This window comes from Gobio gobio, assembly GCF_949357685.1.
Source record: "Gobio gobio genome assembly, chromosome: 18".
In the NCBI taxonomy this organism is placed as follows: Eukaryota; Metazoa; Chordata; class Actinopteri; order Cypriniformes; family Gobionidae; genus Gobio; species Gobio gobio.
Genome location: NC_137111.1, coordinates 22,403,019 through 22,425,102, shown reverse-complemented (window position 1 = coordinate 22,425,102; position 22,084 = coordinate 22,403,019). Strand labels below are relative to the sequence as shown.

General features: G+C 37.7%; 1 protein-coding gene across 2 annotated transcripts; it reads right to left on the bottom strand.

Annotated features, from left to right (window-relative positions):
- Positions 1-9,811: 9,811 nt before the first annotated feature.
- Positions 9,812-19,275, bottom strand: LOC307141652 (legumain-like). 2 transcript variants are annotated; one of them, XM_079842014.1, is made up of 5 exons: positions 18,947-19,275; positions 12,249-12,458; positions 11,395-11,565; positions 11,246-11,313; positions 9,812-11,026 (listed from the first exon to the last, which is right to left on the bottom strand). In XM_079842014.1, the coding sequence occupies exons 2-5, from the start codon at positions 12,444-12,446 to the stop codon at positions 10,984-10,986; spliced, it is 480 nt and encodes a 159-aa protein (XP_079698140.1). In that variant the 5' UTR covers positions 12,447-12,458; positions 18,947-19,275; the 3' UTR covers positions 9,812-10,983. The 2 variants fall into 2 exon arrangements, with proteins under 2 accessions (XP_079698140.1, XP_079698139.1); XM_079842013.1 differs by lacking the exon at positions 18,947-19,275 and having other exon boundaries at positions 12,249-12,535.
- Positions 19,276-22,084: the final 2,809 nt, after the last annotated feature.

The following is a 22,084-nucleotide window of genomic DNA, read 5'->3' as shown; positions in this document are numbered from 1 at the left end:
GTCTTTCATCAACACTTTCACTTACAATCTCTTATTTTTAAGCGTCTGGGTATGTAGACAATTCAGTTTTAGTCCAGGATTTAGCAGTTTAATCGATATCAGCCAATCTGCTGTTGGCATTACCACAACATCATATATCAAAGAGCATGTCGTCATTCCCGCCACAATCACGGTCATGATTATGGAGTTGCATGTACAAACACAATCCCACCATGATGAACATTGTGATCTTGTAGAAACCGCTGTGAGTCAAGTTTCCTGGCTTATGAAACGTGCTGCTTTTTGGTGAGACAAGTTTAGAGGCTGAATTTGACCTTGTTCATTCTTGAATCATCACTTTTTCTGGTTTTGGATGGGCATATCCAGCTCCTACATGCATTTCTCATATTTATGTTCCATATTGGGAAACTTGCAACTATTTGTTCTTCTGTGAAACAATAAAGTGAAAAGTGACGTGACGTGTAGCCAAGTATGGTGTCCCATACTCTGGAATTTCACCCATCCAACACACCTTCATCTGAAGAAGGCCTATATTTCACATTTTACTCTCTTGTCAGGTGAGGTTAAATATTTCATTAAAATATTACATCAAAATTTCATATATATCATATGTATGTAGGCTAATCACTAAACAGAGGATACAATGAAAAATCAAAAATTGAGGCCTGGTTTCAGACAGTGCACGTATTATGCCTCTTTTTTCAAGATGTAATATAAGTCTCAGGTGTCCCCAGAGTGTGTCTGTGAAGTTTCAGATTAAAATTCCTAACAGATCATTTAATATACCATTTTGAAAATGCCAATTTTTGGGTTTGAGAAAAAATGAGCTGTTTTGTGTGTGTCTCCTTTAAATGCAAATGAGCTGTTTTTCCCCACCCCCAGAGGTGAAGCCTTCACAGCTCGTGAACATGCCGTGACATTGCAGTTCTTCATCATCATGAAATATTATCATCTGCATGCGTTTTATACGGTGGCCCAGTAGTGCACAACACAACGAAATATAAAAAGCGATATGCCTATTGTGCTTTTGTGTTTTATGGACTCCATATTGTTTCTTATTCAAATGTGCTGAACGCACAAGTCTCTAGTTCATTTTTAATGAATGACACACGCAAATCAGTGGTAGTCTCTGTGTGCGCAAAGCTATTCGTAGGCTATTATTATTAATATCAATATGGCATCCCAGCAATAGGTCTGATGGCAACGTTGTGTCTCTGGCCAAAAATAGCCGCTGTAGGACGGCATAAATCGGGAACAGATGTAACATTACATTTACAAAAAATGGATTCAGATGTGCTCAATGTAGCCTTCGTCCAGTCAACTTTCATTTTTCATTTACGCACAAAATAAGGTGAGACACAACTTCTCCGCCACTTTCTCTCACATACACATTAAGCCTACCTTTCAGAAGCGCGTTAGGCTATAAAACCATTAGCCATAACCAGCAGTAAAAGTAGTCATCTTTTGTATTCATGTACAGATTTTTTTTCTTTTTTTTTTTTTCGTTTTGATGATATTTTTGGATTGTACATCAGGGAGTCTGGCGCTCAATGTGGGGTGGGCGTAGTAGGCTACTGGCTACTAGAAAGTTAATTTAGATTTAGAATAATGAATGGAGTGATAACTTAATGATGGAAGTCCAATAATTCAAACGAATGTCCAAAAAATAATAATTAAATTAATTAAATTGGGGGGGGGGGGGGGGGGGGGTATTTTTTTCTTGCCGCCCTGACTGTGCTGGCTGCCTAGTTCGCCTATAGGCACGCGCCGGCCCTGTGTATAGCCTAAAGCAGTGTTTCCCAACCTTTTTTCAGTCATGGCACCCTTTGAAAATGTTCTCCATTTTGTGGCACCCCCTCGCATACGTTACGGTTCGGATTGATCACGGTTTTAAGTTCACGGTTCCAGTACAGTTCAGTATTTGCTATGTTCAGGGAAAAAATGACCACTGTCAAATAAAAATAAAGAAAATAATAAGAACAAATAATTTAAATACAAGCAGCAGCACAAATAAATACTATTGAGCAAAGATACTAATAAAATAAACTATGCTTTTCAGGTACGTCTAACATAAGTTTTCAGGTACAGAAATTGATCAAATGTAAAATAACATTGCATATTTGAGTGTATAAATTAAAGATTAATCCTATTAAACTTACAAAAGATATTCAATCAAGAGCAGTGAGTGATGTCCTTGACAATGCTCGGATATGCGTCGTCTTTCTCGACTGTATAAAGTTTACTTAAGGCATATACAGACTATGTCTGCTAGAATACTCAAGATGGACCTGTTGACATACTTTTTGTGTGAGTTTGTCCGTTGAAGAACAAGACTTGAAAGAGAACTCAATATTTGCGCGCTGTGAGACATGTGCGCGCTCTCGGATGAGTGCATAGAGTGCATTTTCTCACAGCGCGCGTGACTTCTCATTCGCGTCTTCTGGCACGTCACCCGGGTGATGACAGCGAAAATGACTGGTCGTATTCGAACATACGGCAGCACTCGCATGCATTGAACAAAGTTTACAAAGAGATAATTATTTGAAAAATTTGAGGGGTAAAAAAAAATGATTTGAAGGACTTTTATACGGCACCCCTGCTCTCGTCAGTCAGACGGCACCCCGTTTGGGAAACACGATTTACCGATTGTACTTTTTGTGATTCACAACCAGAAACTATCTTGCATCTTTTTTGGCATTGTGGTCATACAAGAAAACTTTGGCAAGATATTTGCCAGTTCATTGTAAACAATATATATAAAGATTTTGAGCTCTATTTCAAGGATGTTTTGTTTGGGTTTTTCAGTTATGAGAAGCAAGATGAAAATATTTTTTTTCTTTGCAACCTAATAATTTTTCTTGCTAAATATTTTATCCACAAATGTAAAACTATTAAAGTTACCCCCAATTTTTCTCACTTTCAAGAAGATGTTAAGATCTATATTAAATCTATATCTACCTCTTGCAACAAAAAGGCTACTAAAACTCTGAATGTATGCTCAAATTGTGGCGTTTTTGTTTAATTAATGTATTGGTAATTAATATAATGTTGTTGCTTCTTTCGGGGTTTTTTTTTTTTTTCTCATTTCATTATTATTATTTTATATTTTGTGGGAAGACTTGTGTTTAATTGATGCTTCCTCATCTGTTTATTTATTTTCATTTTTATTTATTTATTTTTCTCCAAACTCAAATTATGTAATGTTTCTCCGTCCCTGAACCTCTGGCTATGTTTTCTGGTTTATGGCTTCACCTTTGCATATTGTAAGTGAATGTTTAATAAAAAAAATAAAATAAAAAAAACACGATTTACCGACATGCGCAGTTGAACCTGCGTGACGTCAGTGTGACGTAGGCTGCAAATTGGTCTATACGCACTTGACATAAAGTATAAAAGCAGGGCTGTTTCTGGAACTTCACTAAATCTTCCTCTTAGATTCTAAAGGCAACAACCAAACCAAGGTGAGTTTTTTTTTTTTTTGGAACAAAAACCTACTGAATAACATTTCTAATCTAAAGTGTCTTTTGTCTTTAAAATACATTTAGAACAGTGTGTAACAAATGAGTGCAGTGCTAATTCGTTTCAGGTTCATCATGGCAATGCTGAGAAGTTTTCTGCTTCTTTTCACTATCTTCTTAATGGGGAATGCAGAAGGTGAGACATTTATTTGCAAAAACTCTTGCTATTCCATTTTAAAAGCATTTTGGAAATATTTACATGATTAATGGGGTGTTTAAAGTGTCTAAAGCAGGGTTCCTCAAACTCGGTCCTGGAGGGCCACTGTCCTGCAGAGTTTAGCTCCAACCCTGATCAAACACACCTGAGCAAGTTAATCAAGGTATTCAGGATCACTAGAAAATCACAGTAAGGTGTTTGATCAGGGTTGGAGCTAAACTCTGCAGGACGGTTGCCCTCCAGGACCGAGCTTGATGAACCCTGGTCTAAAGTATACATTTTCAGCACATAATCACACAAACAAATCTAAGCCACATAAAATAATAATAAAATTAAAGCATTCTTTGCTGTGAATATTACAAGAACCCTAACATTTATGTTCTGGTGCAGTTGAATGCCCCCGTAGATGGTCAAATTTTGGAGACCGGTGTTACAAGTTCTTCGCTCAGTCGGTTACCTGGGTCACAGCAGAGGTAATGTGTTAGTTACAACAAGGTGATGTGGTCATTATATTAGGTGTCTTTAACTACATCACTGAATCAAATGATTGATTAAATGTTATTACATTAGTATTCAAAGACGCTTATATAAAGATATATGATCTTTATTTTCTGCAAATAAATAATACAGAAGACTGAGTAAATAATCAATCAGAGCAGACCGTTTGCAAATGACTAAAGTTGTTTAAAAAGTCACTTATGCTTTATGCCAAAAAAAGATCACATTTTGTATTGACAATGAGAATCTGTCTCTTTAGAGAAACTGCCAAAGTCTTGCCGACGCAAATCTGGCATCTGTGCATGATAAACTGGAAAATGATTTCCTGCTGAGTCTGTTGCCTTCTTCCTCCACACGTTCTTGGATTGGTGGTCATGATGGTGAAGAAGTAAGTTAAATGGTGTGTCCTAAAGAGACACAATTGTTTGTCTAAACTGAAATTTCTGCTTTAAACATGTAACCGCAAAGTTTCTAATGAGGATGGTTTAACGCTGAACTTACTGAAGTCTGAGTACAGAGCACTGTCTTCACCCTTTAGGAAGGACAGTGGCTGTGGAGTGATGGATCTGTGTATAACTTTACCAACTGGAGCTCTGGAGAACCTAACAATCTGGGTATCGAGAACTGTGGGGAGATCAACTGGACCTGTGAGAATGCTGTCTGATTTTTGAATACTTGCTATTATCATTTACAATACTCTAATTTCATATCATGCGATAACATGAAATGGCTCATTTGGACGTCACAATGTGCTTTAAGTTGAACATTCCATTTTATTTTTATTGTAAGCCCACCATAATAATCAGAATAACTGCTTTCATATTTCCACCCTACAGCTAACCGTTCTTGGAACGACGCATCCTGTTCACACCAAATGGGCTATATTTGTGCCTGTTCAGGCCTGTGAGACTGTGCAGTAATGCTGCTCCAGTTACTTCGTACACTCTTATCTTTACCAAAAATTCTTTTACTTCATTTAAATCTTTTCTAAGCTTTAATCTCTTCTCAATACCTGCTCTGAAACATTCCTATAATCAATAAAAGCATTGATACCGCAAACCTTGTGTTGTGGAGTTAAATATTCGTGTGTATTTATAAAGAATATTGCGTCGCAAGGTTTAAGGAGGTTATTAGAATTGCATTGAATGAGGTCTTCACCAGGGGAGGGGTTTAAGCGCTGCACACAGCTGCTTCATCAGTGACAAACACTAGAAGATATCTCAGTTCATTTTACATGAAACTACATAACATTCAAGTGACAAGTTTATCTTGAAGAATAAAAGAGCTTGGGTTTTTTATTCAATGACATTTATTTAAAGCTGCATATTCACTTAGACCTTAATCTCTCACAAAATGGCACTCATAAATACAAGATGTAGTTTGTGATCGTGATGACTCCGATTGTTCGACTATTACAATTTAATAATACTTAAATTGATATGTCATCCTCAATAAACCCGTCTCTGGCATGTTGCCTCCGATCCTTCGACTATTCCGATCTATTATGACCTGTAAAGTTTCCAGAATAATAATCATATGCTGTTTGTTAATTGGCCAGAGGAGAACTGGCACCCCGACTGAGCCTGGTTTCACCAAAGGTTTATTTTTCTCCATTAGGTCACCTGATGGGGTTTTGGTTTCCTTGCCTCTGGCTTGGTGTGCTCAGTTGGGGACAACATTTTTCAACTAAATATTGAAATCTAATTATTAAACTAAATTAACCATATAAACTAAATTACTGATCTAAAGCCCACATTGTCACTGTATGATCAGTTCATTTAAATTATGACATCACCGTTTTTTCCAGAATGGCTAGACGGCTGAATAAAATTATGCTGCATTATTTTCCTGTTTAACACTCTAAAGCTGCTTTGAAACAATCTGCATTGTTAAAAGCGCTATATAAATAAAGTTGACTTGATTTACAGGGAGTGCAGAATTATTAGGCACGTTGATTTTCTGATCATATTTTTTTTCCAGGCACATTTGACCAATTCCAAACCACAGTAATCCTAATAACTACTATTGATTTAGTATTTAATAATGTATAAGTGATATATAATTGTTCATGAAGGCTGGAAATGAAAATCACCTTATATTCAGGTGTGCAGAATTATTAGGCATGTTTTCTTTTACAGATAAATTGAGCCAAAAAAGAGATTTAACTCAGACTGAAAAGTCAAAAAGTATTAAATGCCCATGAGAAGGATGCAATACTAATGCAATACTAGACATTGCAGTTAAGGCATGACCATTGGACAGTGAAATGCTCGTTGGGTCAGCAGGGTCAGACAAAAACATGTGGCGGAGAAAAGACACCTGTTAACTGCAAAAGAATTAAGAATTAAGGTGAAGAATTAAGGGTGAAACCATCAGGAACCCTTTAGTCTCCAGCGCGACCATTTTCCAGAGCTGCAACCTACCTGGAGTCTCCAGAAGTGTAAGGTGTCAGGATCTCAGAGACTTCAGTTAGGTAAAGAATCCTAAAAAATGACCCCCACTAGATAAGAATCACAAGCTGAAGTGTTGTAAAATACATGAAGAAGGTTTTTTTATAGGCTTTATGGACAGATAGGTTGAGAGTGACTCTTGAAGGACCAGCACCACATCCTCTAGTACCACTGTTTGAAGAATTCATCTGCCAGAATCTGGCAGTACGTTTTGGGAGTTCATTTTAGTCCATCCTGAAGTCCGTTTTGCAGAGATGGACAAAAAATTAGCTCCCAAAACGTACTGCCAGATTCTGGAAGATGAATTCTTCAAACAGTGGTACTAGAGGATGTGGTGCTGGTCCTTCAAGAGTCATTCTCAACCTATCTGTCCATAAAGCCTATAAAAAAACCTTCTTCATGTATTTTACAACACTTCAGCTTGTGATTATTATCTAGTGGGGGTCATTTTTTAGGATTCTTTACCTAACTGAAGTCTCTGAGATCCTGACACCTTGCACTTCTGGAGACTCCAGGTTGGTTGCAGCTCTGGAAAATGGTGGCGCTGGAGACTAAAGGGTTCCTGATGGTTTCACCCTTAATTCTTCACCTTAATTCTTAATTCTTTTGCAGTTAACAGGTGTCTTTTCTTCACCACCTGTTTTTGTCAGATCCTGCTGACCCAACGAGCATTTCACTGTCCAATGGTCATGCCTTAACTGCAATGTCTAGTATTGCATTAGTATTGCATCCTTGGGCATTTATTACTTTTTGACTTTTCAGTCTGAGTTAAATCTCTTTTTTGGCTCAATTTATCTGTAAAAGAAAACATGCCTAATAATTCTGCACACCTGAATATAAGGTGATTTTCATTTCCAGCCTTCATGAACAATTGTATATCACTTATACATTATTAAATACTAAATCAATAGTAGTTATTAGGATTACTGTGGCTTGGAATTGGTCAAATGTGCCTGGAAAAAAAATATGATCAGAAAATCAACATGCCTAATAATTCTGCACTCCCTGTAGTGGGAACAGGCTAATATGAATGGAGATCAGTTACATTCCTCAAATTTAATAGTGATTCAGAAATATGATTAGGCTACCTGATCAAGCAGTAATCCGGGAGCAGGAGGTAAGGCACAGGAGAGCATCAAGTCCCAGGTTTGGGGGTATTCCAGATAGCAGGTTGTGTGACATACCTGGTATGTTTAAGGGTAAGTTAGCAGATAACATCAACTTTCGGTTCCAAAATGACTAAACAAAAAAATAAACCTTTACAGCTGTTATCCCTGCGAGCACAGACTGTTATTTAGTTTAATCAATCTTTTTATTATATAATTGGTATTAAACCAATAATATAGTTCTTATTCACAGTGATTAAACATTACTTTAATTTCACAACCACTAATTTGGTGGCGATATGTAAATAGCCATTAAAGAAGTATGGTGTGCTTTTTTCTTAGTGTCCGTTTCCATGGTGACTTGTCTCAGTTGAGAATTAACCGCGAACATACTCTGGGTTGACACAGTTCAAATGGCTAAGCAGAGGAGAGCTTGGATGACTGCAGTGGAGTGAAAGGTCATGTTTTTTAAGCGTCCAAGTAGTTTGAGGAGTTAAAGCTAACAAGCTGAGTTTTGAGTATGTAAAGTTCAGATTGTGATTATTAGGTTTTTTTTCTCTTGATAATTTTAGGCAATTCTTAACTTTTGACTTGATATAATGGGCAAAAAACGGAAGAATCAGTCCCTTCAAGAAAGCGTTATATTAGCTGGACACCTCGTGGAAGAGAGCTGCATGGAATCGGCTGATCTGGATAAAAATATTAATATTGAAACCAATATTGTGCCGATGAAGAGGTTTTTGCAAGGCCTGTTTGCGCTACTCCATCCAAGAATCTAGCGACGAGCTCAAAAGGCAGGAACGAAGTTTCTTTACACTACTTGATTCGATCCAAAAGCTTTGTTTTATGTAGGCCTATAGCCTAAAGCACTAATGTGTTTCATACATTATAACACTTTCCAGATCGTCTTTTGCAACCGACATGCGCAGTTGAACCTGCGTGACGTCAGTGTGACGTAGGCTGTAAATTGGTCTATATCATTGATTGTTCCGACGCCCATCGTCTGTGCACGTATGCAGCACAGAAATCCCGTGTGTATATTAGATCTGTGTACTAAAGTGACTGCTACTGCTATATCTGCTGTTAATATGAATCAAACAACAAAAGATAAACAGAAAATCCCTCACTGCTCTTGACTGAATGAATGTTGGTAGCTTTATTAAGAACACATTTCTTACTTGAATGCTGCTGTTAAATGCTCTGGAGAGGAGATAAACATGGCGGACTTTGTACAGCTCTTTGAGGACGGGGTCTTTGCTAATAAGGCAGTGTCCATCAACACTTGTGGGCGGGGCCTGTGAAATGTGACGTCACTTTGCCAGGAATCTGCAAATGGCTTGTTCTGAGCGAAACACTGATTTATGGGGATTAAGAAAAGGAGAGGGTGGATTTTTACCAATATAGGGTGGTGTACACACACTGCCAAACACACATTTATGTTCAAACCCTGTACACCATGTAAAAGTGAATTTCGCATAATAGGTCCCCTTTAAGCCAGGATTAGGCCTTAGTTCAATTAGGGCATTTAGGTAGCTTTTATAAACATGCCTTCGAAAAAAATACTAATGGTGTGCATCTTGAGACAAAACAATGGCACCGACATATTTTAAGATATCTCAGTTCAGTTAAATCATGCATTTTAGTCTGGGCCTAGGGTTAAGCCTTGTCTGGGGAAACTGGGGGTGAGTGTATTAGGCTACATAAGAAACTTGCAGCCTTCAGTCAAATTGGTAGGTTTTTAGATAAAAAGCGGAAGAACTGCAAACATATTGTTTATTTTACCAGTAAATTATATTGTAGCTCATGAAACTCCAATCTAAACATATCACAGCTCTACAGCAAAAAGATGAGGACCGGGAATACCCCACAAGAGCTGCAGTTTTGGAGATGCTCTGACCCAGTCGTCTAGCCATCACAATTTGGCCCTTGTCAAACTTGCTCAAATCCTTACACTTGCCCATTTTTCCTGCTTCTAACACATCAACTTTGAGGACAAAATGTTCACTTACTGCCTAATATATCCCACCGACTAACAGGTGCCGTGATGAAGAGATAATAAGTGTGATTCACTTCAACGGTCATAATGTTGTGCCTGATCGGTGTATAATGTATTTATTTGATTTTATTTTTGTTGCTATGCAGTATATGATACAAGAATCAATGAAATCAAATAAAAAAATGTCCCTCTAGTAACATCTATTCAGTTGTCAACAGAATAAAGCTATAACTTGGACTGAAAGAAAATGAAAAGAAAAATTCCAATCAATTCAGGTTTATTATTATAATCAATAACTCACTGCTTAACAGATGATACATTGAAAAGAGGGCTGATAGTAGTTCAGTGTATTGTTTAGCCCATGTTGTCAGTGTGAACTCACTTTTCCTACAGAGCTCAATCTTAAATTACACCTCTCCTTAGTTCAGTGGTTTGAGGCTTCAGTTTGCTCTAAACAGAGGGCACTTGATATAATAGCACAGCCTGACACATCCACCATTGCACTAAACACACCTGCTCATTAACTGCTCAAAGTGCAGCTGTTTTTGAGCAGTGATCTCAGTTATTTAAGACACTTCTTAAGTATGACCACAGACTTCAGGTAGCTACGTTTGATAGATATACATTTAGTCAGATAAGAGCTCCTTTGAGTCACTACTGGAGAGAAATTGGGTATGTTCATGGCTCAGTCAACAAGGTGATGAACACCAGCTTAAAAAATAAAAATTCAAAATATTCGTGCAATATGCCGCTAAATGTGTCAAGCTAGTGTTTGTTTAAAATAGTTTGAATGCATTTGGACTTCATTCTCTAAATGGACCTGTAAATGCTTTGGTTTCCAAACTTAACATAACTGAGGTCCCAAAAAACATGCTTTAATTTCAAACGTCATTGTGTCATTCTAAATCTGTCCTGCCAAAAATCTGTTGTTCTCATTGATGAGGCATCTGATGAAAAAAACAAACAAAACATACACACACGATACATGTATAAAAAGTTAACAGCCCAAAGTGTTTGTCAGGAATCGCTGGGCACTATCTTAAAGCAGATTTCTTTCTTTAAAAAAAAAAATAAAGATCAGTAAAACATCCCATAAAAAAAATAAATTTAAAAGTGCAAATCCTCATTAAAAAGAAACCTTTTCAAAAAGATTCAAATCAAAGCTGTGTGTGTCGATACAGATTTCTTCCACAATCAGATTCTTATGTGCAGGAGTAGTTCGTCCAATAAAAGTCCTCTGAGGCTCAAATTCACATTTCTATTGTCTGAAGTAACAAATGTCATCCATGGCTGCTGTGATTCTGTGGGAATGGAGAGATATGAGATTTAAAATCACAAATAATATTGAGCCAATGAGCTCTCACATCCCACAAGTAATCTTTACATAACTCACTAGCGCAGGCAGAGGGCGCTGTTTAATTATGGAAACACACTTCACAAGCTTTATCGTTTACAAAGTTTAGACATCAGAGTCTAGAGAAAAGCAATAAGAGGTGTGAAAAAAGGAAACGTGTTTTTACCTCCAAGCCTGGTATCCTCCCTCACACAGGTTTACTAAAGCATACAGGTGTCTCAGAGCATATTCATACTGAAACAAGAGAGAAAAGATGTCACGCACACACAAACAGTGAGCACACCACAACTAATGATGCAGAAAGCCCGTTTGTACCTCCTGCTGGTGCCAGTTGAAGCAGTGCTCCTTGTAGTGCTTGATGGCTGTTTTGTAACATTCATACTGTGTGAGATCTTCACGTCCATTCATATAACCCTGCACTTCATCCTTCTCCTGCACCACATGCTCCACGATCTTACGCATAGTGTTACCAAGCAGCTCCCGCACCTACACACACACAAAAAAAAAATTAGCACAAAACCATTATAATATGATCATATTGACTGAAATCTATGACTCTGACATAAGTTTGGGGTCTGTAAGATTTTTATGTTTTTGAAAGAAGCCTCCATGTTCACCAAGGAAGGATGCATTTATTTGGTCAAAAATACAGTAAAAACAGTCATATTGTGTAATCTTATACATTATTTTACATTTTAAATATCCATTTTAATATTTTTAAATCTAATTTATTCTGAATGTTCAGCAGGTATTAGGCTACTGTAGTCTTCAGTGTCACATGATCCTTCAGAAATCATTCTAATATGCTGATTTGGTGCTTTTTTAAATATTATTATTATTATTATGCTTACTGAAAACAATTGTGCTGCTTAATATTTTTGTGGAAACCATGATACATTTTTTCAGAATTCTTAGATGAATAAAAAGTCAAAAGAACAGAATTTATTTGAAATCGAAATATTTTGCAACAATATACAGTTAATGCATTTGCTATAACTTTTTAACAAATTAATGTGTCCTTGTTAAATAAAAGAGAAAATTAAATAAAAGAAATAAAAAATTACGGACCCCAAACTTTTGAACAGTAGTGTACAACTTTTAACACTTAAAACAAATGTAAATAAATAATTATCTATGGAAAATGATAAGTAAATAATGGTGCTTCAAACCTGTAGATGTGCATGGATGTCTTTCATGTAACCAACAACAGCCTCAATGTCATTGGTCTTTGCGAGTTTTCTCTTCATGATTGCAAGGGGCACATCAGGGCTGCTCATGAGGTCAGGTTCAGTGATCACAGGCAACGACACAGGCTCGGCTGCCTTATCAAGACCTTTAGAGTTACCCTGGAACGCCATCACCTTCATGTGGGACAGCGTCTAAAACACAAACAAACCACAACAGTTACATTGGCAAGTACAGACATGCAGACACTACACAGAAGAGCGTTTATCAGACACGTCCTTGTCAATAAAGTATACAGAACTTCAAATGGAATCTTCCGGAACTAGCTGAGAATATATGACAGACGCTAGACCAAGAAGGAATTTACAGCATCTCAATATTCATCATATTTTTACTAAACTAATCCATATTCAGGATGCCACTCACAGTTGCTAGGGACCATACGATGAGCAAAGTTCATAAGCACAGAAATGGTAAATGATTATTTATTCCTTTTTTCACTGTAACTTCCTTCCAGTCAGGGTACTAAAATAACTTTTTGCAACAGCTGGAGAACTAGTAAACTGTGAATTTACCAGCCATTAATAATTTTGCATTATATTCATCAAAGCTCGGTTTCACAGACAAGGCTTAGATTAAAGATGCACTATGTAACTTTTCCATCCACTAGAGGTCGCCTGTTCAAAACAAAGGCGTAGTTTGATGATGCCACGTTTGAGCGCAGAATCTCGGGACATGTTAGCCTAGAAATCTAGACGCACCCTAGCGGCAGAACATTTATTTTGGCTCGAGTGTAGTCTAGCAACTCTCGGTAGACCTGAGAGCTGGAAAAACCAAACTCTTGTCAGGCCAATCACAGCGTGTGTAGAGTCTAAGGCTGGGCAATTTTATAGATTCTGCGATATAAATCGATATTTTTTTCTCCCAAGAAAGTATCGATTTTTAAGCCGCGAGTATCGATACATAAGTCCCATTCAAATCCCTGTTTACCCCCATTTGCGTTGCAGGAAGAGCGATTTGGTCAGCCAGCCGCTAGTATCGCTGTAGAGCAAGTTACCCGTACTACTAACTTTACACAGACGCCGACGTCTAACGTTACCTCTTCTTGTTTACGGAGTCAGAGCGAGGAGATTCAAAAAAAATGGCAGTGAATATAAATCCAGCGCCTTCGTGCTTAAAAGCAGATGTGTGGGAGCACTTTGGGTTTAAAAAGAAGAAGGAAAGCGACGACTTGGACTCAGGGGTCAACAACATGAGTTGCCCGCGGGTCTGTTCTAAAAATAGCTCACCATAGCAGCTGCGTTCAGTTGCTTCCGTGTTAATTTAAGCGCAGGGCTCCAGACTGAAGCCGAATATATACTAGTGTCTGTAAATAATAAACTGCAAAATACTATTTAAATATTACTCCTGCATGTTCTGTGTCTGTGTGGATGACGGGCGCAGCGCGCGCGCAATCGCTCTTGTAGTCTCTGCCGACACGAACGCATAAACTGTCACTTCATGAGAATTTACCGTTTCATTTGAGAAAACTGGGCGCGCCTCAATCAGCTCCTGGTTCAGTAGTCAGGGCACTGATCAGGACATAAGTCAATGGGCTGACTCCCTGATCAGTGCCCTGACTGAACTAGGGAGATGATGAGACGCGCACCCAGTGTCATATCATGAACACAGACACTGGTAATCACGGCAACCCGTCAAAATAAAAGTTCGGTTTAACGTGAAGAGATTGACTACAGATTGTAGCCTACAGTAAATTTGTCTACGTCTCTATGTAATAATAATACGTCTCTACTAATAATAATAATAATAATAATAATGAAATAAATAATTATAATTATTAATGTTGCTTATTTTTCACTTGATCTTTCATTTATAAACAATGTTTACTTTTAAACAGCATACAGCCTTTACATGTTTATGTATTATTTACTTATGATTATCATCATGTATAATAAAACATTTAAAAAAAATAGTGGTATTGTACAGACTACTACTATACTCTTTCAGGTGTAAAACAGTTTGGATAGTTGTTAATATGAGGATTATGATGCATTATTTAAGAGTTTTAAGTAGCTCTCAAATGAAAAAAGGTTGGAGACCCTTGACTTAGACAAAGCATCGCGGTTGGTTTGCAAGCTGTGTGACACAAACGTGAAATACTCTGGAAATACAACCAAGTGTCAGTGTCAAGCTAAAAAAAGCTGTCAAAGAAACTGTTCAGAACAGGCCACTTGCTGCAATTTTTAAAACTCCATTGTTAATTGCAATACTGCACTTTATTACTTTTCAAAGGCTTGTAAGCTACAGTTTGTTTTCAATAAATGGAACTCATTTTCCCAACACATCTTTGATTCATTTTGTCCAGCATTTGCAAGCTGTAGACTCTCTGTCCAGTCAGAGACATAGTGTAATTGATGATTTTAGTTCAGTTAATTCAATCCAAGTGAATGAAACCCTCACAAGATGTCACCAAAATCACTCTGTCCCCTTTAAATCTTTCAGAAAATGATGTAAGTGTATAGAATTATATCGAATCGTATCGAATCGTATCGTTGGCTGAATATTGTGTATCGTAAGATTAGTGTATCGCTACAGCCCTAGTAGAGTCGGTGGGCGGGCTTAACATAATGACGGCACGTCACGGAGGTTCTGCGTGCTACTCGTAAACAAAGAAGCTGGCGAACAGCGGCCTTTCGAATCGGCTTTGGCCGCGACTCTGGAAGACTTGGAGTTAAGCTTTTCTTTGAGAAAAGAACAAAGAACGGCACTGAAGTCATTCTTAAGAAAAGAAGATGTGTTCTGCCGATCAGATTCTGCGAAAGTCTATCGACTAACGTTAGCTCGGCTTCACCTTCTTCGCTCTGATTGGTTGTGGCGCTCATGGCGCTACCCAATTGCGTGCAGAGGGAATTTGAAAGACAACCGTTTATCCCGCCCCTCAGATTGAGCCCTGTCAATGGTGAGTTTCCAGACCAAACATCTTGTGGATCTGGCTTGTCAGGCTTGGGACATATGGTCTTCACCTCACAGCCGGTGGAAAAGAAATCGCAATAGGACTCGGGCAGAAATCATGTTCATGGATGCGATTTATTAACGTTACCGTAGTATGAAGCAGAGCAGGACCGAGTGTTGTGGAGCTGAGCAAGGCCGCTGGAGTGATTGTTAATGAGAAGAGTGGCGGGACTTTTATTATGGCAGTCGCAAGCGCCACTTCCGGTTTTCCGGTCATGAGTATGAGGTAACGCAACTCTGTTTATCATATTAGATACATCTGAGTGTGTTGAAAATCATGTTATGACGTTACTTTGTGCGTTCGCTCGGCGGCTGCTATGACACTTGTTGCACACTGCAGTGAGAGTGAAGCGTTTCTGCAGAATAAAACCGGAAAACGAGGGTAACGCAATCAACAGGCGACTCCCTCACACTGGCCTAGTGCCTAGTGGCCTAGTGGTTTTGATATTTTACTGAAAAATGTTTTACATAGAGCAGCTTTAAGTCAGAATTAGGCTTTAAACCTCTGGGGTTCTTCATTTATGGGTCACACTCAGGACCGGAGGGCGGGATTAAGATAAAAAAAAACACTTGAGTAAAATCAATGAAATATATTTTTGTTCAATAATATTTTCTCTTTTGGTGTTTTTAGATACTTTTTTTTTATTTATAATTCATATTTATGCAATAATTATGACCCATTTTTTCCCCATTGAATATAATTTAAAAAAAATGATATATAATTTTTAAAAACATTTTTTTATTAAAGCTGTATTTCATTTTAGAGTCAAACCTAGGCCTCATGAAAGCAATTTTTTAAATGAGATCGGTGCCATCCGGTGGACACATTGAGCATTTTCTATCACGCAATAGCACATTTTTACCACTATAGTGGATCTTGCGTTTTATAAAAAAAAAAAAAAAGTACAAAATCGTAGCTTCATCGGAATGGTCCGAAACTTGGTGACTTTATTGGTACTTGGTATATGAACACCCCAAAACATTGGGGACAGGATTTGAAAAGTTTAAGTGGTCGTAAAAAACAAAAAAAAGTAACACTCAGGACCTTCGGGTCAAAAATGACCCCCATAGGAGGAAATTAATGGTAAATTCGTTTTTTTGTGCATACAATCTACAAATCAGCCAGAATGCAGAAAAACAGTGACTCAACAGTGAAGGGGTGAATCTCTAAAACATCAAGAGTGCAAAACAGACCAAAATAAAACAAAACACACACACACACACACACACACAAATTAACGCATGCCATTCCAAAAGCTAATTGTGTTTTTGTGGGTTTGAGTTTGTCTGTTTTGCACTCTTGATGGATCCAGTATACTGATATACATCCGGCTTACACCCAACTGTTTACTTTCACTTGAGACATGTTTACATGAATATGGGCATTTTGACATAATTGCATGTGTATTCAACCATTCAAGCGCAATATATGTGAAAGAGAACCGAACTTGCGATCGCATGCTAAGAGATGCGGCTTTCCGAGTTATTTTTTACTTTCAGTTTATTGCGCTCTATTGTCTCGTTCATGCATGTCAATAGTGCTGTGCTACATGTGTATATTTACATACTGCGATACACACAATATAGCAAAATCTACAAGACGACATTACATACCATCGCCACGATATATAACGTCATACCGCCCAGCCCTATTGTGACGTATACCAGAGAGTGACAGATTATCGAAATGGAGAAAAAAGTAGGGCGGCGACTAGTTATTATGTTGTTGATTGGATTTTGAGATGTGGGCGGAGTTTAAACAGATTAAATGATTGGATAATGACTGCATGTCACCAGAGAGTGGTCTGTTTTTTTTCACTGGGGGATCCGGTTATGAAACATTATGAGGTTAAAATGTTGTTGTTTTTTTAAATGAAGCAAATGCATGGATGAATTGTTCACAATAAGATCTATAATATGCATTTAGCACATTTTAATGCATTTATCTGCATTTTAAGTAAATTGTCAATAAAGAGCACAATGGCCCAAACACAACTGACATGATGGATTAAATAATAATGTAAATATTGTTGTCACAGTGATGTTGGTGCATCACAGTGAAGTATCATTGGCAGTCATCCTCACAAATTGCATACACAACTCATCACCATGACAACTGGCTTTGACCTCACCACGTTCAGATCTGTGGAACTGATCCACATCAAAACAGTGTGAGTGATGGATTATGCAAAAGCAAATCAGCCATGAATAAAACTAAAGGGACACTCTTTTAAATCAGTCAGTAACTTTATTTCCTACAGTTGGGCAGTGGAGAACACACATACACTCCTCCTGCTTCTGCACACAGTTGCGCAACTGATCTGGAATCTCTTCAGAAACAAGCCCCAGCATGGCAGCCTGACGGGTACAGCGACACACCCAAAAATCAACAATACCTACAATCACCTTTCTTTCTTTCTCTCTCACTCTCCCAGAAGTCACCCATGATCAACAACGCATTAGCTAAGAACATTAGAGCAGGAGTCCCTCTTTCTCACTCCACCTCCTCCAAACCCTGCAGGTCTCCTATCTGTTTCAGGTTAATGTACAAACCTGCTCAAGGTCTTTGAGCAACACATGTATGACAGATAAGAATGTCTGAGGTGATACAAAATAGGCGGGGAAATGGGAAATCAAAATGCATCAAGTTTGTAGGACCGGAATATTTGTATTTATGTTGGTTTCAAGCATTTAAAAAAAAGTTATAACATGATTGGTTTTTAAATAAAAATCATGATTTAATCATTCTAATAAATGTCATGTGGAGTAACCCACAAGTAAAAAGTAATATTTTTCAGGCACCTTGATTACAAGGTTAAGTGTTAAACATTATTTTCCAAAAGGTTTTTATATTTCATTATAGAAAGAAAGAAAGAAAGAAAGAAAGAAAGAAAGAAAGAAAGAAAGAAAGAAATGTAACCATGAATATCATTAAGATTTCATAGATATACTTTTTTTTTGGTTGCCTTAGCTAACCTTAACCTTTTGTCATATTATATATAGCCTTACTGACCTATTGACAGTCATGAGGGTCTACAGGGGTCCTCTCTGTGATATCATTTCCTGTTTATGGTTGTCACATGACAACAAATGGCTTCCTGCACACTGGTTGCATCACACTGACATTGATTTTATGGAAAAAAGTTTTTAAAATATGTATCATGATTTAAATCAAAACTGTTTCAGTGGTTATTTTCTAAAATACATTTTTTTTTTTTAATTAAAAGATCATGCCAAACTACTTATGCCAACATTTAATTTTTCAAGAATTTCAACAGTCCCACAAAAATATGATTTAATTCAGAAATTATCTGCAATTCATTGTCTGTGTGAATTGCATTTATGTAAATTTTAAATAGATCCTAACAAAAACGTCACTGACTTAAATATATGCGGTTAGTAAATGAGAACAACAACAACAACACCAAAAAAAGAAAGAAAAAAAGAAAGAAAGAGAGAGCAAGACGCATACTAGCCTACTGAAAGTAATATCCGAAAATATGCTACTACAATATATCAAGGAGCAGGAGCACAAACTTTAATTATTAAACCCACAACATAAACACTGGCGCTAAATACGAGTAAATAAAGTTCTAACTTTAGTTCTGACTTTGCGTTATACGCATTACACAAGATTTAATGTCATTGGCAGACTGGGTAGGGCTGTTACCTGTAACTTCTGGATCCCTCAGTTTCCTTGTTCGGCGCTGTAAAATCCTTTACATCGGACAGTCCATGTGAATCTGCTCTGGACGGTTCAGGTGAGGCATTTCCACATTATTCCAGTTTTCTTAGGAAACTCTTGTTCTTCAGAGAGCAGTCAGTCTTGAACGTTCCATGCAGACTGTGCTCTCCTCTTGCTTCAAACACTCCTCTCTGCTTAATCCTCAAGAGGCTCCAGGTGAGAATTTTAAGGGAGTTTCCAAACACTGTCAGGTCCTTGAGCTCTCAGTGGCGCCACCCCGCGGCCACAGAATGAACAGACACGCGCACATTCTGTACACATGATTACGTAACAATGATTAAAGGGCGTGTGACTGATTTATATGTCATTAATGACTTGCAGGATGTATTGCTATGGAGATGCTTAGTCATCCAGGACATAGTTTATGAAATTGTACATGACATTAAAATTAATTAAATAATTATTTTAAAAATAACTTTACTAGCAGGCCTACGATAAAAATACAAAAAGATGTTAGTGTCTTTCATCAACACTTTCACTTACAATCTCTTATTTTTAAGCGTCTGGGTATGTAGACAATTCAGTTTTAGTCCAGGATTTAGCAGTTTAATCGATATCAGCCAATCTGCTGTTGGCATTACCACAACATCATATATCAAAGAGCATGTCGTCATTCCCGCCACAATCACGGTCATGATTATGGAGTTGCATGTACAAACACAATCCCACCATGATGAACATTGTGATCTTGTAGAAACCGCTGTGAGTCAAGTTTCCTGGCTTATGAAACGTGCTGCTTTTTGGTGAGACAAGTTTAGAGGCTGAATTTGACCTTGTTCATTCTTGAATCATCACTTTTTCTGGTTTTGGATGGGCATATCCAGCTCCTACATGCATTTCTCATATTTATGTTCCATATTGGGAAACTTGCAACTATTTGTTCTTCTGTGAAACAATAAAGTGAAAAGTGACGTGACGTGTAGCCAAGTATGGTGTCCCATACTCTGGAATTTCACCCATCCAACACACCTTCATCTGAAGAAGGCCTATATTTCACATTTTACTCTCTTGTCAGGTGAGGTTAAATATTTCATTAAAATATTACATCAAAATTTCATATATATCATATGTATGTAGGCTAATCACTAAACAGAGGATACAATGAAAAATCAAAAATTGAGGCCTGGTTTCAGACAGTGCACGTATTATGCCTCTTTTTTCAAGATGTAATATAAGTCTCAGGTGTCCCCAGAGTGTGTCTGTGAAGTTTCAGATTAAAATTCCTAACAGATCATTTAATATACCATTTTGAAAATGCCAATTTTTGGGTTTGAGAAAAAATGAGCTGTTTTGTGTGTGTCTCCTTTAAATGCAAATGAGCTGTTTTTCCCCACCCCCAGAGGTGAAGCCTTCACAGCTCGTGAACATGCCGTGACATTGCAGTTCTTCATCATCATGAAATATTATCATCTGCATGCGTTTTATACGGTGGCCCAGTAGTGCACAACACAACGAAATATAAAAAGCGATATGCCTATTGTGCTTTTGTGTTTTATGGACTCCATATTGTTTCTTATTCAAATGTGCTGAACGCACAAGTCTCTAGTTCATTTTTAATGAATGACACACGCAAATCAGTGGTAGTCTCTGTGTGCGCAAAGCTATTCGTAGGCTATTATTATTAATATCAATATGGCATCCCAGCAATAGGTCTGATGGCAACGTTGTGTCTCTTGCCAAAAATAGCCGCTGTAGGACGGCATAAATGGGGAACAGATGTAACATTACATTTACAAAAAATGGATTCAGATGTGCTCAATGTAGCCTTCGTCCAGTCAACTTTCATTTTTCATTTACGCACAAAATAAGGTGAGACACAACTTCTCCGCCACTTTCTCTCACATACACATTAAGCCTACCTTTCAGAAGCGCGTTAGGCTATAAAACCATTAGCCATAACCAGCAGTAAAAGTAGTCATCTTTTGTATTCATGTACAGATTTTTTTCTTTTTTTTTTTTTCGTTTTGATGATATTTTTGGATTGTACATCAGGGAGTCTGGCGCTCAATGTGGGGTGGGCGTAGTAGGCTACTGGCTACTAGAAAGTTAATTTAGATTTAGAATAATGAATGGAGTGATAACTTAATGATGGAAGTCCAATAATTCAAACGAATGTCCAAAAAATAATAATTAAATTAATTAAATTGGGGGGGGGGGGGTATTTTTTTCTTGCCGCCCTGACTGTGCTGGCTGCCTAGTTCGCCTATAGGCACGCGCCGGCCCTGTGTATAGCCTAAAGCAGTGTTTCCCAACCTTTTTTCAGTCATGGCACCCTTTGAAAATGTTCTCCATTTTGTGGCACCCCCTCGCATACGTTACGGTTCGGATTGATCACGGTTTTAAGTTCACGGTTCCAGTACAGTTCAGTATTTGCTATGCTCAGGGAAAAAATGACCACTGTCAAATAAAAATAAAGAAAATAATAAGAACAAATAATTTAAATACAAGCAGCAGCACAAATAAATACTATTGAGCAAAGATACTAATAAAATAAACTATGCTTTTCAGGTACGTCTAACATAAGTTTTCAGGTACAGAAATTGATCAAATGTAAAATAACATTGCATATTTGAGTGTATAAATTAAAGATTAATCCTATTAAACTTACAAAAGCTATTCAATCAAGAGCAGTGAGTGATGTCCTTGACAATGCTCGGATATGCGTCGTCTTTCTCGACTGTATAAAGTTTACTTAAGGCATATACAGACTATGTCTGCTAGAATACTCAAGATGGACCTGTTGACATACTTTTTGTGTGAGTTTGTCCGTTGAAGAACAAGACTTGAAAGAGAACTCAATATTTGCGCGCTGTGAGACATGTGCGCGCTCTCGGATGAGTGCATAGAGTGCATTTTCTCACAGCGCGCGTGACTTCTCATTCGCGTCTTCTGGCGCGTCACCCGGGTGATGACAGCGAAAATGACTGGTCGTATTCGAACATACGGCAGCACTCGCATGCATTGAACAAAGTTTACAAAGAGATAATTATTTGAAAAATTTGAGGGGTAAAAAAAAAATGATTTGAAGGACTTTTATACGGCACCCCTGCTCTCGTCAGTCAG